General features: G+C 39.3%; 1 protein-coding gene across 2 annotated transcripts in view; it reads right to left on the bottom strand.

Moving 5' to 3' along the window:
• Nucleotides 1-17751, bottom strand: part of GCLC (glutamate-cysteine ligase catalytic subunit) — a 36402-nt gene that overhangs the window by 13880 nt on the left and 4771 nt on the right. For both annotated transcript variants that reach the window (XM_068937378.1, XM_009687022.2), the window contains exons 2-6: nt 8129-8241; nt 6462-6644; nt 3429-3542; nt 2615-2673; nt 2390-2526 (exon numbers count right to left, since the gene is read on the bottom strand). In XM_068937378.1, the coding sequence (XP_068793479.1) occupies nt 2390-2526; nt 2615-2673; nt 3429-3542; nt 6462-6644; nt 8129-8241 (606 nt within the window). The remainder of the gene's footprint in view (nt 1-2389; nt 2527-2614; nt 2674-3428; nt 3543-6461; nt 6645-8128; nt 8242-17751) is intronic.

Consider the following 17751-nt stretch of genomic DNA (forward strand, 5'->3'; position numbering starts at 1 on the left):
TGCTTCTCAGTATACATACTCAAAGATCATAGGACAATTTAAGTTGGATGGAACCTCTTGACCACTGTCATGACATTATGCAACAGGCCTCAGCTCTAAAAATACTGTTGCTTTTTGATCGTTCTGAAAAATACCAGCCAAACACACATTTAACACTTGAAGAAATTACCATTAATAAGCCCTGTGACATGCGTATGTTCTTCTCAATCCTTTACCTAGCACTGAAGCCCACCCCACCCTCCAAATAAACTTCAAAAAAAAAAAAATCTCCTAAGCTTAGCGGGACATATTTCTTTTTCTTTCTTTTTTCCAGTCTATAGCCAACATTCCTCAAGAGAATGCATCCAAAATTAGAAAAGGCGGGTGGGGCAAGGACAATATTTCTTCTCTGTCCATCTTTCACCTAGCTATCAGAGAACATCCACTTTGAAAAGATGCAGCTATAGTTCTCTTGCAGAGAAGCTTAATTTTGGATTTCCAGAACTGGGGTGCAGTAACACATCCTTCTTTTGACATATCTATATGCTCCTCCCCTTCCCCTTTATGTTTATCCTAAATTGCATTAAATCTGGGATTTGACTCGGACACCAAGCCAAACATCCTCTTAGTGAAAAGAGTCTTCTCCAGAAGAGCGCTACAGGAACACAAAGCTCAGAATACATATGGACACGGAGCCTCAGAAAGGGCAGGAGTACTATGGTTGGCCTAGCCATTTGCAGGGAACAGTCTTCCACTCTGTCTGGCGCTGCACTATAATTGCAGACAATCCGGAAAAAACTGAGGAGTCGTTATTTTGGACCTTGAAAATATAACTAACCAAGTTATAACCTTAGAGCATATAGAGAAAATGAAAAAAAGGAAGTACACCTACTACAAAAATAGGCAGAAGACGACACATTTTCTTCTAGTCAGCTATCGAGAATTAATAGTCAATACAGAAGCAGTTGCTCACAGCACCTACCAGCTTATTTTCATTCTCCCTTTGGCAATAAGACTGCTGAATTTGATCACTGATTATGAGCATGGTGAATACCTACATGGTATTCCATAAATAGGAATTTAATGTAGTTTTAGACAAGTTCGTATGAGGACTGAAAGGTAAGGTTGTATTTCTTTTGTTGGTCTTAGACAAGAAATAGTGATGGTGAGAAATAGGCCATATCAAAATTAGTATCATGTAAAAACATGCAGTATTGTATACACTATGCTACTTTATCAGATTCTCCCTAGTTTACCCTTCGTGAGGGGAAATCACCCTTAGCCACTCTCTAGAGCATTTTGTTTATTCAGCTTTTTTAGTTTCTTAATCTCAAAGAGAAGCGTTTTGAATAGGGGTTATTTAAACCAATGCTGCGAAACAAGAAGAACTTGCCTTTAATCTCCTAGAGACTTAACGCACTAGCCTCTTCCTATTTCTGCTTCCAAGACAGCAGTGGCAACAGGCAGATGTTATCAACAATGCTACTACCTAAGCCATCAGGCCCTAGCGTCAGGTTGCTATTAATAGATAAACCTTTAAAACAAACGGATTTTGAAAGGACTAAAGCTCTCTCAAAATACAAAACTTGGACTTAAACTTAGGATACTGCAGGCTACTAGTAACTCAGGCAAAGAAAAGAGAACGGTCACGCATTAAAGGGACAAAACAAACAAAAATGCCTCCCACCACACACTAACAGAAGACAGCTACTACCCACATAGGTTTGGTAGGCTCATGGGGCAAGCAATGAGAAAAGAGTTTCTTAGTAGATAGCTAAAAACATGAAAGGATAAGGCATTTTATACATGAATTACTGCTATTTGTAAAGAAAATAAAATAACATTGAGGGAGAAAACTACTACTCTTTTTTAAAGGTAACACACAATTTAAGATGGCTTGTTATTGCTTGCTTTGCAGAACGAGGAAAGGTTAAAAACAAACAACAACAAAAACACATCCACCCACACCACACCAAACAAAACCACCACACTCCTGCAAGACAGTTCAGCTTCCACTTCGACAACATCCTTCAGTTACAGACTGAAGCAAGAGGACAGCGATCTTCTGTCCTGATCTCTCACTCTTGAAAGATGGCAGAGTGCCAGGGGAGGGTGCTTGATCAAATGAATGGGATTTGACCCATTCGGGGATCAAGCAAACTCTTTTGGCAAGGCATGAAAGTACATTACAAAGTTAGCAGAAAAGAAACCAGAGTACAAACAAACAAATCTGGATTTTAAGAACACGTTACCATATGCAAGATAAAGTCTGTTTTACTCCCCTAGCCTCTGCTCTGAAAATTCATCAACTAAGTTCAGCTAGACAGATTAGGGAAAAGGCAAGTCTTAAAAAGGGAACAGATTAAGGCAGACAATACTCTGTTACACCTTAGAAGCAGATGCATTTTACCTGAAGACAGCAGTTTCCCATGCCGAAACCCATAGCATCCATATATATAAAGTCCGGTTTAGCTGCTTTTGCTGCTTCTCCATCATCATTAGGAAATGTTTCGATAAATGGTGATGGTGTATTCTTATCTTTAAATACTGTGTGGAAAATACAAGTACTCAGTAACCCAGGGTATCAGATTGAACAATTATTTTGAAAAAGAGAAAACAAATTGAATTCACTCACTTGGTACATTTATCACAACCTTCTCTCCTCTTCGGTGCCGAATATTTCTGGTCAGCGTACTAAAACAAAAAGAGTTCGCTGAAATATATTCTCACATTTACTTTCTCAGCAATTTTCACAGGATGTCAGTTTGTCTCATTTGTTTTCAGCATTCTCCTTCAGGATCCATCTTTCCTTAGTTTACAATAGGCTATAACAAATACAACATGTACAAATTTTTCTTCAGTAAAGTCAGTCCTGTTTTGAGGGACTTCACTGTACTACGCTGATAGAACAGGCAGAATTAAAAGGCCGCAGACCTGAAGAAGAAAGCTGCAAGTGAAAAGGCCTGCTTAGTTTTCAAGCTAGAATGATTTTTAGCTCTCCTAAGTCTTATTCTATAATCAGAAAACCTTCTAGAACTACACATGCAGTTTGACACCATGCCCCGTTCCAGGGTACCTAGAACGAGCTTAGTACCACCGTCATGTTTCCAGAACAAACTGTGTTGTGACGTCCCTGAGTGAAAGCTGGATCAGTTGTGGTAAAAGTGCTTACCTATGGGATTTCAAACTGGAATCAATTGTGCAGTAGCAAACCAACAGCACTAGCCCCATAATGGCATCATCTCCTATATAAAGTTACTTAACAGTTTACCTAAAGTCACTCTGACAAAAAATTTACGTCACAGACCTCTCCATCTCCTTGGGATATGTACAGCAACTAGTCATGCAAATCTCTATTTCAGTAGTGTAAAGGAGGGGCAGGTACGCATATGAAACGTATACAAATAAAGATATTGGGTTTTTCCTTCCCACTCCTCAAATACTCTTACCTAAATCGAGGATGCTTATTGATGGCTTCATCTGGAAAAAACAGGGATTTTGAAGCTCCTCCTTCTACTGGTGTTGGCTCACATTCTGGCAGCGTAAATCCAGGACACCCTAGCCTGTATCACACAATAACATGAGTCCAAGCCATAACTAGGATTCTAGCAGAGAAAGGAATTAAAAGTTTTTTAAAGGCTTGTGTTACTGAGCATCTCTGAGGTGCTTTGCAACCCTCTCACCTAAGCATCTGGAATTGCCAGAAAGCAGTCTTAAGACAGCTGCTGTTAAAGCCAGTGCTTGCTAACAACTAGCTTCTATGGTGGTTAGAACAGAGGGGGGAAAAAAAAAAAAACACACACAAACACAAACCAAAACACAACACCACACCTACACACACCGCTTTAGTCTATCAGTGGATGCTAAACATGGACCTTTTAAGTGTCTGAAGCAGAAAACTTTGCAGTATTGCGCACAGGATGCACACACATATTAGTACGTAAGTACCTGCCGTCAATCCTGACATGCAGCAACGCTCTGTGCCTTACACTGTTTCTCTAAAGAGTACTGGTTAATACTGATTCCTGAAGAAATTCACCAGTTCTGCTCCCAGCAATCTACCTCTGTTTAAAAAAAACCTTACCTAATCTGCCCCACAAGAATTAAAGTCATTTCAAGCGCTACACACAACCCACAGGGGTTGCCACAGTTTGTGATTTTGTAACTCTGAAGAACTTCTCCTTGCTTATTAAAACTGTCCCACCTGGGGGAAAGTTACAACTATTAAGCACAAAATGCTGAGAGGTGTGCAAGTAAACCAAAATAAAACTCTCTCCTTTGGAACCTCTGTTGAAAGTTCAAGAGTCACTGGAAACCAGAGTAAGTAGATTCGCAGCCCAACCGCGACAAAGGAGCATTAGAGAACATGGAAGTAAAGTTGCAGAAGATGAATTTCTCCATGCTACATAGCATATAGGACAAAGACTGCACTATCTAGAGAGGCCACAATATTTGGATTTTAAAAAAGGGTTAGCTGATAATAGATACAAACAAGCCTCTGGAGATACGAGGAAACAGACTCACATTTCTGGAAATACTACCTATGCTAAACACATATTTCAATATGAATTTCTTCTTCCTGGTTTAAATAAAGAAGCTGTCTTATTAGTTGTCCTAACTAGCTTCATTGCTTACATAATAAGCCATAAAGAACCTGTGTAACTATACAAAATTCATTACTACAGTTTTCAAGAAAATATTGTTTGCTGGCCCAGTGGCAAGGGCTCACAAACTTAAAAACTGGAGATACTGATTTAACTTCTCAGTTGGACAGTGACTTGCAACGACATCTCAGGAAAATCCCAGCCATTCAGCACTTCAGCTACTGAAAAAACAGGCAACGTCAGTGCATAACCACCAGTGTATTTTTAATATTCAAGCTTTTTTTTTTTTTTTGGAGGGGAGGGTCATTTATTTTAAACTAAATTTAGTTATTTTAATTTGCATAAGCCCACTCTTTACCCTTCCTCTTTTTCAGCACTCTATACAAAAGAGTTTTTCTCCATTTAGATGGATTTTTTTTTTTTTAAATATAAGTCACTATAGAGGTAACAACCAAAAAAACACTCAGAAAAGTAATTTAACGGGGTTTCAGTCAAACAAACAAAAGCAATTTGAAAGTCAGGATGAACGGCAAGAAGCAGGAATAAGAAATTAAATAGCCTAGAGAAGAGGAAGCCATGCTTAGGATGATTCTTAAGTCATAAACAGCTTGTACATTTTATTATTTACTGACTCTCTCTAAATCAAGTTCCATATATTGCTTTCTTCAGCCACGTAAAAACTATTTACCTGTATCTCTAACATGATAAAGAACCCCCCTCTCCTTATTTACTCAGCACAAGTCTGTGCCTGAAAACTTACAAAATCATTATACGGGTTAATAAATTTTGTTAAGGTTGCAGGGCAAAAAACCAATTCTGTAATGTATTTAGAGTTTCTTTACTATATTGCTTTATATAAGCTCATATTAGTACGGAGATATCTGGTACAGTTCACAGTAGGAAGGAACATGTTTTGTCAGTGTTCTTAAAGGAGCATTCATGGGGGCGTAACTCAGGCGTTTTCGTACAAGAGCATGAACTTCACTGCTAAGTCACATTTTGTACCACGCGTGCTCTGAGCAAGAATTTGGAGCCACTGCATTCTGTACCATACCAGAAACCAGGCACCGAGACCAGCTGAACTGAAATAGCTTCTGTTTCCACTGTGGAACAATTTCTTACTATATTAAGCATAATTATCCTCATTCATTTGACTGGTGAAGTTAGTAACAATGAACATACTAAACTCCTGCTTAGAAAGATGTTTGAAAGGAAGGTCACAGAGTATGGTTTCTCCCAGGCAACGCAGTACATGCTCAACTTCATCATTTCTTCAATAGCCTTTTTACAAAAACAAGGGGAGGAAATTATCTTTTGTCAGGATGTTATGAACTTAGGAAAGGCGCTCCTTTTCAGATTCAATAAATATAGGATTATAGAGGTGGTAGGTTTTCATTCCGTAAAGATAACCACAGTCCCCTTCTACTGTGTGCTCAAAGCCACCAAAAGCAGCATGCGCGTGTACCTTAGTGAATAACTAGCGTTAAAAATTAGATCAGGTTAGTCACACTTTACAAAGCTGCTACTTATAAAGATCAAAACCTAAAAAGTAGGTAAAGAGAAACTTGTTATATACAAATTGCCATGCCAATTCAAGATTACCAACTTCTTCACGATACTTTGCTTTCAGTATTCAGGACTTCTAATACCAAACCATAATAGATTAAAAGTAAGCTACAAAAGAGAAAGATACTGATTTCTTTCTGTCTCATGAGGACAAAGATTTTTAGGAAACAAGAACTTTAAAGTTAAATTACTTTAACCGAATCATATTTTGCTCAGTTTCACTGTGCAGTACAACTATATAGCAATAAGGAGAAAAGCGTAAACATTCACCACTACACAGCCTCGCATTTCTCAAGCAAACAACAATCTAACCTTGGAAACGATGTCACAGTGCAAACGGCCTCATTTTCTTTAAGTACAGAAGCAGCCTCTTGCCTTCTTTTCCTCATGTTGTCTTGTACGGTATTAAACTCAGACATGGTTCCCCCGTACGGCTGCCCAGGTGTCCCTTCAATCATATAGCTTCCATACTCTGGTCGCCAGAGCGTTGGGTGACTTAAATAAAACAATAGCCTAGTTTAAACACTTATACTACTGCAAAAGAGATGAATTATTAGCATGAGTTTCAGAAAAGAATGCAACATGTAAGAAAGATTAGCTATTAACAAAGCTGATTACTTTGTGGAATTAGACTTTCCAGTGGGAGACCACTGGGAAAGCTAAAAGAAATTAAGGCACAGTTCTGCACTTGAAGTGCTGCTGTATAGTGGAGAAAAAAAAAAAAAAGTCTCTGTCAAACTGTAATCACCTTCAGTAACTGGCTCACGCTTTGTTCTGGGGGAGGTTTTAGCTGAAACTGGTAAAACAAAATGTTTAGCTGTTCCCACAATACAAGGCAAGGCAAAGGTTATGCTTAATTTTTTTTTCTACCTTCCTGTTAAAACATGGTCGTGCTTCAAAAAAAATGTGTAAGCTTAAGAAAGAAAATGAGTGAGTGCATGTATTCACTCCAGGAAAATGAAACTTCCCAATTCCCTTGACAAGCCGCCCCATCTCCACGGAGCATGCTTTGTCCAAAGACGCAGCAGAATTTTCCACTACCAGTCCTTCTTCTGGTGGTAAGAATTTCAAATACAAAGTCTAAAAGCAGGGCAATCCTTTACTCTGCCCCTTCAGTATTCTCCCTTTCCGACATACATTGAGAAATACAGGAAAGCCTTATTGGAAAGCAGAGGCGTAGGGTACCTGGGAGGAAGACGAGAGGCCCAGGGCACAAAGGCCTATCATCACTAGGGAAATGTTTCTCTAACTTCTTGAAATATGTGACCTGCTTTTGGCTCTTTTCAACCAACACACTATTATCTCCAGTCTCATTTCTCTCTCTCCTGGAAAAACAGATCTGCTGCCAATTAAGAGGCAATTCACCATTCTCTGGCTACTTTAACTAGCAATATGATCTAATTATTTTCTAGAGCTATTTTTTTTTCAGATGCCCTATGTCAGGCATAAAGACTACGTGCAGGGGGACCTTCTTCCGCACTGACTTTTGTTCCCTGACAGTTAAGACCACCTGTTTGCCCCTCTTTTTCATTCTCCAGAAGACAGTAGCAAGAACATAGAAAAATGCAGAAGAAACCACCTCTCTAATCTTGGTTTTCATTTTCTTGCCCTGGAGAAACTAAGGGTGAAGGTTAAAAAGACGGCCACAACAGTCTCACATCTGCCAGTCAGATGGACATCACCACCGTTTGTGATAATATAGATATGAAAGCAGAGAGAAAACAAACACCTAAACTTCCATGGGTTCATCGTTACTTTTTTTGTTCCCAAGGTGTAACACAAAAGGTACCTGGACCTCTTGCAGGTGTGCTTACAGTCTTCCACTTCGCTGTGCCCCAGTTTTCTCTGAAAACATTGAATATCTGTGGCTTACAACTTTACTGAGAGCAGATTTGAAAGTACAGTTAGTTCTACAAAATTCTGCACTGTGTCATAACAAAAAACAAACCAACCAACCAGTCCAGGAAACAGCTACTCACTTGGGGTTTATCTTTTCGCCTTTCTCTTGCAGCGTTTGAAGAACTTCTTCACCACATAGCACCAAGCGTACCTTCTTATTCTCATGGTCAAATTTTACTAACATATATTCCACCTTTTGTGAATAATAAAAATAGAGAGTTAAACAACAGCATTTTGTTCACACACACACTCACACAAAATCTTAAGCATTAAGTAGAAAGGGATGCCAGACGCCAGGCTGAACTTTTCCATCTCTATAGAAGTTTAAAGCAGTTTAAAGCATCTCTATAGTTTAAAGCAGTTACTAACTATGAATACAGTAAACACAGGAGAAGATAATTTGGTGGCTTATCGTCAATGCTTATTTAATTTTGAATAAAGAGTCAAAATTAATTTAAACAGCCTTAAAAATCTTTCCCTCCATTTCTAACTGTAGAGATTCCCCAGAAAGACTCCTGAACCCAACAAGCGATTAAGTGATGCCAGTAAAGCGTTACAGAGCTGAAGAAAATCGTTTCCCTAACACGGATTACCTGACAACAGTCAAACATGGGACACCCGGAACACGCTCATTTCAGACTTTCTAATCTTGATGCATACTTGCTACCACAAATCCCCAGCAGACTTTTACAACAAACTGAATATACCAACTTAACAGCTGTCTGGGCCTTATAAAATCTCAGTCCTTAGTGATATAATCCTACTCCCTTGAAACCTATTTGGAAGGAGGTACGTTATGCTGTTTTAGAAACTCTGAAAGACAAACCCAGCTTCAAACTATGATGATTTGCATGTCAAGTAAAAGAAATCATACACAGAAATGCCAGCCAGGGGTAATGGCTTTGTAAACTCCAAACTGAACCAACAGTTCCTTTGGCTGGAGGCTCTCAAGTCATTGACTCCTGCCTCTGAGGCTTTCGCAACTAACCTAATAAAAGCAGAAAATTATAATTATAAATTCCAAAGACAGACTCTTATCAGAGTGTTTGCATTGCACTGCTCAGTTTGGTTTTGTGACGCTGTCCAGAATTGGCTATGTAAAAAGCATCCACGACTAAGTACTGATACCTACTACTTTGGTGTCAAGAGTTCAGATGTATGCAAGATGGTGATTTTAAAGTTACAGTGCACTAACTCTTAGCAACTCTTTTCGTACAGAAGTCAGACATCTACAGCTTTCCAAAGCACAGGAAACTTCTGCAGCTTTTTCAGCAAGCTGTAAGCAGAACGGTGGGCCACGCGTTCTTTGATCAATCCAGTGTTTGAGGAAGCGTTACTGCTAGCTACAACAACGGACGTAATCATCTACTGGGATTTGTGATTAAATCTAAAACAGCATTATCCAGAAATGTTTGTAATGCTACAGGATCTGATTAGCAGAAACACCTGAGGGACTCATTGAGCAATTACACATTTTAAATGTTTTTTTTTTTTTTTAAATAAAGTCTTACTTCCCTAATGAAAAGTAACGATGTTATTCCAGTTTCTGTGAAAGACAACATGGTTTACTTCATGGTTTGCGCATATTATGCCACAGTAACCTATCTGACGTAACTAGGGATAACAGTCAACCAGCGTGCACTCAAGCACTGATTTAGTTACTATCTAGTACCAGTCGCTCTCAAGTTAACACTTGACTCACGATCTAGGGCTAGTAAAGAGGCACCTCTTTCACAGGCCAGTTACCTGCTACAATCAGCACCTTCTCCTTCTTTCTCTGGCAAAGCTTTAGCTAACTCATCCTCACTTGATCCCAGCCTAAACTAGCCAAAGTACGTTAAGTGCACAGTTCTCCAAACTGTAAAGATGGATAAATGATTGGATATCAAACCGGCTGCACTCCAAGCCTCCCACCACGTTGCCCTTACAATGCCTTCACAGATCAGCAGCAGAAGGAAGGGCAAAAGAACTACCATTGCATTCACTGACTCTACAGATGAACATTTGTCTAGAGTAGCGTAAGTGTGTTACAGCACTGAGATTAGCCTACTACAAAAAATAAACACACAAACATCCTCCAAATGCAACTACAATAAGCTAGTAGTGAACACCGTACTTCTTCATAAGCTGTACTAGATACAGTTTAGAAGTTTCACAAAACAAAATATGCCAAAAGCATGAAGAAACACTTAGCAAAGGAGGAAAAAAAAAAGAAAGAAAGAAATCAAAATATTTAATTATCTGAATGCACTAGTGAATGTATTTGACTTGCACATCCAGCTCTACAAACAACTGCTGCTAGTCAGTGTTTCCAGAGGCAAGAGTAATTCTTCAAAGCTGTCTTAACACACAGAAGATCTGCCATTAATTTTAATGAGAAAAGAAAAAAAAAGCTTTAGACAGCTGCCAACAATTCCAAGCAACCCACAGAATATCTTGCCAACAGAGGGACTGACTGAATGGGCATCCTTAAAGAATTTGATTTAAGCTCTTCAAAAGATTTAGCCTACAGCTAGAAAGAGAGAAGCGCATTCAGAGTTCACACATTTTTACATTTAACTTCAGCTCTTCATTCACAGACTTCTCACATGCTTTTTAGCCACAATAAAGGTTGGGGAATTGCAGCCAAACTCTAAGTATCAACATGCCTGTGAGAACTTCAAGAGCCTGAGAGCCAAATATATGGAGTTTCATTCAACGTTTATGATTCATCATTTTGCTAAGCTCCTTTATAGTTCACTTTTTTCTCTCTTAATTTTAACTACTCTGCCTAGCAAGCAGCAAAATACAGTTCAGGTCAAATTACAGACAAAGAGGGCTGACAAGAAGCGTTACTGAGAGTCTAACAGAACAGCATACCCTGCCATCTTACGGAAGGCAATCGCTTTGGACCTGCATGTCCAGCAGGCGTTGTGACCCTGAAACAAATCACTCTGCTCTTGTTTCTCGCTCGTCTCTCTTTGCCTGGCGTGCAGTGTGCCACTGGTGAGGATAAAAGGCTGCCTCAGATGCCTTGCAACATCTCTCTCCAAAGAGGAGAGAGCACCATCTTTTGCTCAGCTGACCCCTCCGGTCAGCATGTTTGCCCAGCAGCTCACCAAGTGCTTTGGACACCTCACCAGAGGAAGGACCAACAGCTTGGCCAGAAAAATTGCAAAAGGAAAGCTGCAAGTCCACACACACACACACACACACACACACACAAATAAGCCTAAAAAAATCTCCAAAGTTCAATGCATTCAAAAAGTGAATTAATGGTCCATACAAGAAATCTGAGTATAACAGAGAGATCCTCGAGCCAACACAAAGAATAACTATTCTTTATGGGAATACTAGTCAAAATAACTATTCAAACTATTTCTAGTCTTCCTTCCTTTGAACCACTGACCTGTAACGTACTGCGACTACATAACCCTTACAGATGCTTTTTACTCCAATGCTGCATCTTCTAGGAAAGAGGCATTACACATTAGCTTGCTGGTAGGACACTACCTAGAACAGTAGTATTTCATTTGGCAGGATTATTTTGCACACTTGCCTAGAGATGAAATTTAATTCTTTCGAAAATTCTTTAATGTCAACTTTGTAGGTCCAACTGCACGCCAGACCTTGAATTACCCTCGACTGGGGAGGAGCCAAACCACTCTTTACAGATTAAGCCAAATAGCTGCACTGAACTTGCCCAGCAACAAAGCAAGAGACAATTGTCTTCTGGAAAATGGGAAGGATGTTTAAAATTGAATTTGAATTCTAGAGTTCACGCAGTTTTACTGGACCATAATTACATGTGTTCTTTCTGCATGAAACACACTTCTTAAACCTGAAGAAATATCAGTCAAGCAACTCTTCAGCAGCAATTCTAAAAGTCAAGGAAACTTGAGTTAAGGCTATGCATGTGTCCAGCATAGTATTACCATCCAAATACTTGCTTTTTGGTAGTGGTCCACTTTCCAATATCAAAATCCCACCTAGTACACACTCAATTAAAACCATTATCCTAAATATACTAGGAACAAAATACATCTAGTACTTGAGTGTAAAATCTGTGCTCCAGCACGTCACACAAATGCTTTTAACATACCTCATGGCAAATATTTTGAGTATTTCTGTTTTAGTGGTACACGCTGTATATGAAAAAAAAAAAAAAAGTAAACATAGTCTTTCATTTTGGGAAACCCAGAAGCATGGGCTTATTATAACACAATAGAGAAAAATAATTTAAGAAGAATTATCTGAGAAGGAGCTGTTTTTGAGAGAAGAGCGTGCACGTTTGTACGCTCTTTACCTTTTTCACCCTCCTGCAAAAAATACTGCAGAAACTGTTCTCTGCATTCATCTTTTACCATACTCTTGGACTTCTACCCAAGACTAAAAAACCTGACCATAAACGATTCCTGGACCACTGCTCTCTCCAGAAGAAAATCTTTTTAATGTTTCCTTTGTACAACCGTAGCTACTAATGTTTTCACTGTGAAAACATTGCTGGAAATATAAGGAGTGACAGTCTGAGTCATCTTAACGTCACGTTATCAGAGGTCTCTTTATGTGTACTTTCCCTTTGACCTGGAGCTTTACGAAAGACTGGAAATTTTTCTTGAGCACCGAACAAGATAACATGGCTTTTGTTTATTATTACCAAAAGCCAACACAACACCTGAGATACAAATCTTCTGATGCAGTATACCTCATATTTAGATAACCAACAGAAAATAAAATCTAGGTAAACTTTCTCAAGCGCCTCAGAAAAAAAATTAGTTATTATACTCTGCTATAGCAAAGAAGTCTTTCCCCATTCGTTGGCCATCTAATATATCATTAAAATGCCACGTATCATTAAACTGACGTTTTACAGAACAATAAAGTCTTAATAATCTGACTGCTCGTTAAAGAATCTCTGCTGCAAGCCTTCAGTGGTAATATGGAAAAAGTAGAGTATTTGGTATATACATGTACTACTGATACACGTAAAGCGTAACGCTCATAGCTTTCTAACGCAGTTATCTTCTCACCACTGCTGTGGTGAAACACAGAGCGGCAGTCCATAACGAACCTTTAATGGCACGGTTAACAGCTCCCAGAGGGGGCTCTAGCCCTTGAGGGAGCAGAAGCAGAGAAGGAAAACAACTCTGGAAACACAGCACAAGCCAGCTTCCCCGTGTCTCTTCGGCCAGCCCCCAGCCCGCTTACTGGAACAAGGCAGAGGACTCCTATGCGCGCGATAGTACGACAGATATTTTCTGTCGCAGAAAGGATTTTCAAAAATCTGCTACAAACAGCAAAATCAAAAGTCAAATGTACTTCTCAAAATGCTTAATTTTGATCAAACAGATTCAAAGCAGCTAATTCAATAAAGTATTCATATTCCCCAGCTCTCTATAAAACTGACCTACAGAAACAGCGTTCTAAAAACAAAGGAACACAACTAATGTTTTATATTGCATTGATGGTAAGTATAAAAAAATCAAAAGCTTCTGTGCCACATTAAAGAGCACTTTAGACAAAGAAAATTAAAGGGATGCGGTGGATCTCAGCTAAGAAAGCCAGCGCCAGTTAAGCGCTCCTGCCTGTTCCCCCTCCCTTTTGCCTGCATCAGGACTGCCAGATTTTGTTCTTTTGCATGTGATACAGCATGACTTAAAGGATGTCCTGTGCATCACATACCACAAACCAGGAAGTGGGGTTATCGAAAACTAAATCTAGAGATTAGAACCATTTGCACGTTTAAGAACAAAACGTAGCACATTAAAGAACAAAGGATCTTGCCTTTGACCATGGTATTGTGTAACATCAGGGGTAACACTATAATAAGGACCAGGATGAGAAATCTGTATTTCGCTACAGAAGTCTAAGACACTCACTTACAAATTGTTACACTAGAAAACAAAACAAAAACTTCTTCAACTGTGAAACAAGATGCTGCAAGTTTCTAATTAGCCTCTTGCATCAGAAAGAGAGAAAGCTTTCCCGTACTCATCCTTCCTATTCAACCTTTCAAACACTGTTAACTGAAATAACGGATCTGCACAGCAAGGAGAAGAGGAAATCCTGTGGCAAAAGAGGAATTACGTTGGAGTAATAAATAAAAAACCCATGACAGGACATTATAATAATTAATTTGACATCCACAGAAGGCAAGCAGTTCACTGTGAACAGAATATTTCTCTACCAAATAACCAAACAGTAGATAATTAAAGCTCTTCTCATTAAGATTTGATATTGGAGAGGAGGAAATTAACGTATACCATGGGGTAGGTCACTATTCGTGACAAACTGTAGCTGGTTTGGAACAACAACAACAAAAAAAACCCTTGAAAAACCCCCAAAACTGTCAATTTCAACATAGCTTTCCAAAAAGCATGTCACTATAAACTACCTGCTGCAGTACCCCATCTAGTTCTGCCAAGCACCAGTAGCATTAGGTTAATACATTTTATAAATGCACATCCAAACTTATTGATAGTAGTTTAAATAAGAGGAGTAAAAGTTTCCTAAAGCAGAAGCATAAGGTGAGCAGAACCAAGCACTGGCGAAGAGGTAAAGTAGAGGACCCGTATCTGTATTTTCATTTGCTAGGATAGAAGGAAGAGAGAAGAATCTCTTTTGCTTTTCTATCAGTCTAGGGTAAAGACAACAGAAGGTGATGCAAATCTTTTGCCTCTCACACAAGGACCATGAGCACCCTGCCAAATAGCAGCACTTTGCCCATTCCTGGTGCTCTGGCTCTACACCTCTCACAGTTGCACCCTCTCTCCAAGTCTCAGCTTTTGTGTCTTCTTCAGCATAATGGGCCAAGTCTTCTGGATATTAACTACCTTGTGGGGGTTTTTTCCCCCCCTCCCATTTGTTTGCCCCCCTCTTCCCCAGTCTAGGCATTTTAACCCTCAGGGGATAATCCACACGAAGCCATCGCAGCAGTACCAGGTATAAAAAAAAAAAAAACTTAATAGAAACGCATGCTTAGAAATCAAGAATTTACACAGATACAACTGCTGGATCTGTTTACTGTTTTCCATGGTATTTATAGAGCATTACAGATATGCACTACATTTTAACCACAAAACCCGAAACAGTACCTACCATTTACAAGCAGTCTAAGGGTAGGTCTGCACTATTTTTTCAACAGGATTAGAAAGACCACAGTGAGCTCAGCACTGTCACATTACAAGTGTTTACAGTAGTAATACTCACTTATTCAAAGGCAGGTCAGTGTTTCTGCACTACAGTCTAAGAATATCTCATGACCTGGCCGCAGAAGAACTGAGGAAGGAAGTTAAAGCAAAATAATCAAGTCACTGACTGGGGGAGGTTAACACATCATACATGTTTTGAGAGCTAGAGGCTTTAGACGTAATTGAGCTTAGGCTTTTCCTTAGAACTCCAATAAGGGGACTAAGCAGCAGTGTGGAAAAAGCAGTTTCATGACTGTCAGCCAAAGCATCCAGAGAAGGCACAGCAATAAGTATGAAAACTCTTCAAGGGCACCTACCTCGATCCAATCAAGATTTAAGGATTTTTATTTGCATGCATCAGTGAAGTGTTTCTTTTAAGAGGTCTCATAAAAACCTCAGGGCTTTCTAGTCGTGTCAACAGATGCGTTAACATCATACCTTCAAATCCTATCCCAGAAAGCCATTATGACATACAGCTGGTGCAGCTATGCAAATATGAAGGAAGGGCTACATCTACTTGTAAACAAATAATGTCATTGTCCCTTTCTGTATTCAGTCAAATAGAGCTCAGAGACAAAGTAGGAACAAGTAGACACGTGACAAATAACCAAATCACTCACGAGGGCAGCTTTTCCCCATGTGGCAAGCAGGCACGTACGTCGATTAAGACAGCTACCATTCAAATGCATTCACTCATGCTACATTTGGCAGGGGGCCATTATGAGGAATTTCTGCATGAAAGAAATTCAAAAATGCATTCTGTTTGGGAACTTTTGCAAGGGGCGGGGGGCCAACACTAAAACTGACTGTCTTAAAGTGATGAGAGCATAAATGTAAAAAACGTATACTTTTGTAACTTGAAGCTACATTAGCTTTTCACTGGGATGCCATGCTTATAAAAATACTAAAAACCAAAAGACAAAAAACAACTTCTGCACACCAGTCTGTGCAAACTGTCAGTAAGATCATTCCTCTTCACTCTCCACACCGAGCAGTAAAAAACCCAACCCCTGAAGAGTGCAAGTGCTAGTACTAGTACTAACTAGCCACACCACTCTCGTTTCCAAGGATCAGCGTACAATATTGATGAGTATCTAGTGACTTGACTGAAATTTTTTAAATAAGATTTATTATTGACCGCTAGGAAAATAACATCCATTTATTTGGCTTCTGCTGTATTTACAATATATACAATTAAAAGCTGGTTAGAAAGTTTCAGCTGAAGGTTGAAGAAACCCCAGATAAGCCACTCATTCTTGTCACCCATGTGTCTGTCTTAGCTTCAAAAACGTCAAGGGGCATTCTATTCCACAGTATATCTGGATTTTGTAAAATAACTAGTTATTTTAAAAGGACATTTGCTGCTTTTTCCTTCCGCTAGCTTACCCAAATTTCTTGTAAAATGAGAAAAGATGAACGCCTTTCCTGTACACCATGATGTCCTCTGAACCTAATGCTTCTTGTATTAGCCACAGTCTTTTCCTCCTCTCTACTGAAACACTTCCTTGCATTCACTTTTTTATCTCCAAGTCTCTTTCTCATCTTTTTTAGAGAGGAGGCGACCAAAACTTCACCTCTGTATTTTAGGAATGGGAGCTATACTTACTTCGTACAGCAGGTCAGCCAGACTCACCACTGTTAAGAATTACTCTACACTTTGTTCCTGGTTCTTCATGAGTAAGAGACATTAAGCACGAGCCTCAAACTGTGCATCAACTTCCTTAAGTTGTAACAATTATTTTACCAGCCCGAAATTCTGTGGACAGTAATGCAGGTTTCACTGATGCTACCAGTTTCTCACTGTTGCTGCCCTGAGAAAATATATAGGCTGCAAAGACCAGTAAGACATGAGTACTGTAGCTAGGTCCTGGAAACAACCGTCAAAAGGAAAAGGAGCACTTTTCACAGTCCAGCCTTTCATTAGGAAAAAGGAGAAAAAGCTTTAGAGTGAATCATGCAACACATGGGGGACATTCTGGTAAGAAACCTTCAGCTGTCCTTGCAGCATCCAAGATAGGCTGTTTTGTTTCTTGCATTAGGAACTGCTGAGCAGCAAATACTCATTTTAACTCATCATAAACCCAATTATTTTATTCCTTTGACTTGTCAACAGTGTGGCTGCACGTTTTTCACACTGCTTCACACAATTAGTTCTCAAACCTATTTTCAAGATCTCCAATTTCTCTTTAAGCCTCCATCAAGAAAAAGACCCTTTAACAGCTCAACATACTCATTGCATTCTATGCCACAACAGACAGTGGCCAGACTTGTATGCAACAAAAGGGTCATTATGTCTAATTTCACTAAACAAGGCTGAGCAAATCAGATTGCTGTTTCATTCGCATATACTTTGAAATAAAATCATCATGTTTCATCCAGTCTTGCTTTCAACATCCTTTCTTCCAAATGAATCTCTATCCGTCATTCCTTTCTCATCATTTTCACAGGCCAAAGCAGCCTCTCCTTGTCATTATTTCTTTGTCCCCTTCAATTCTTCCATTTCCAGCTCATCTTGCTTGTATCATTCTTCACAG

This window comes from Struthio camelus, chromosome 3 (genome assembly GCF_040807025.1).
Source record: "Struthio camelus isolate bStrCam1 chromosome 3, bStrCam1.hap1, whole genome shotgun sequence".
Lineage (NCBI taxonomy): Eukaryota > Metazoa > Chordata > Aves > Struthioniformes > Struthionidae > Struthio > Struthio camelus.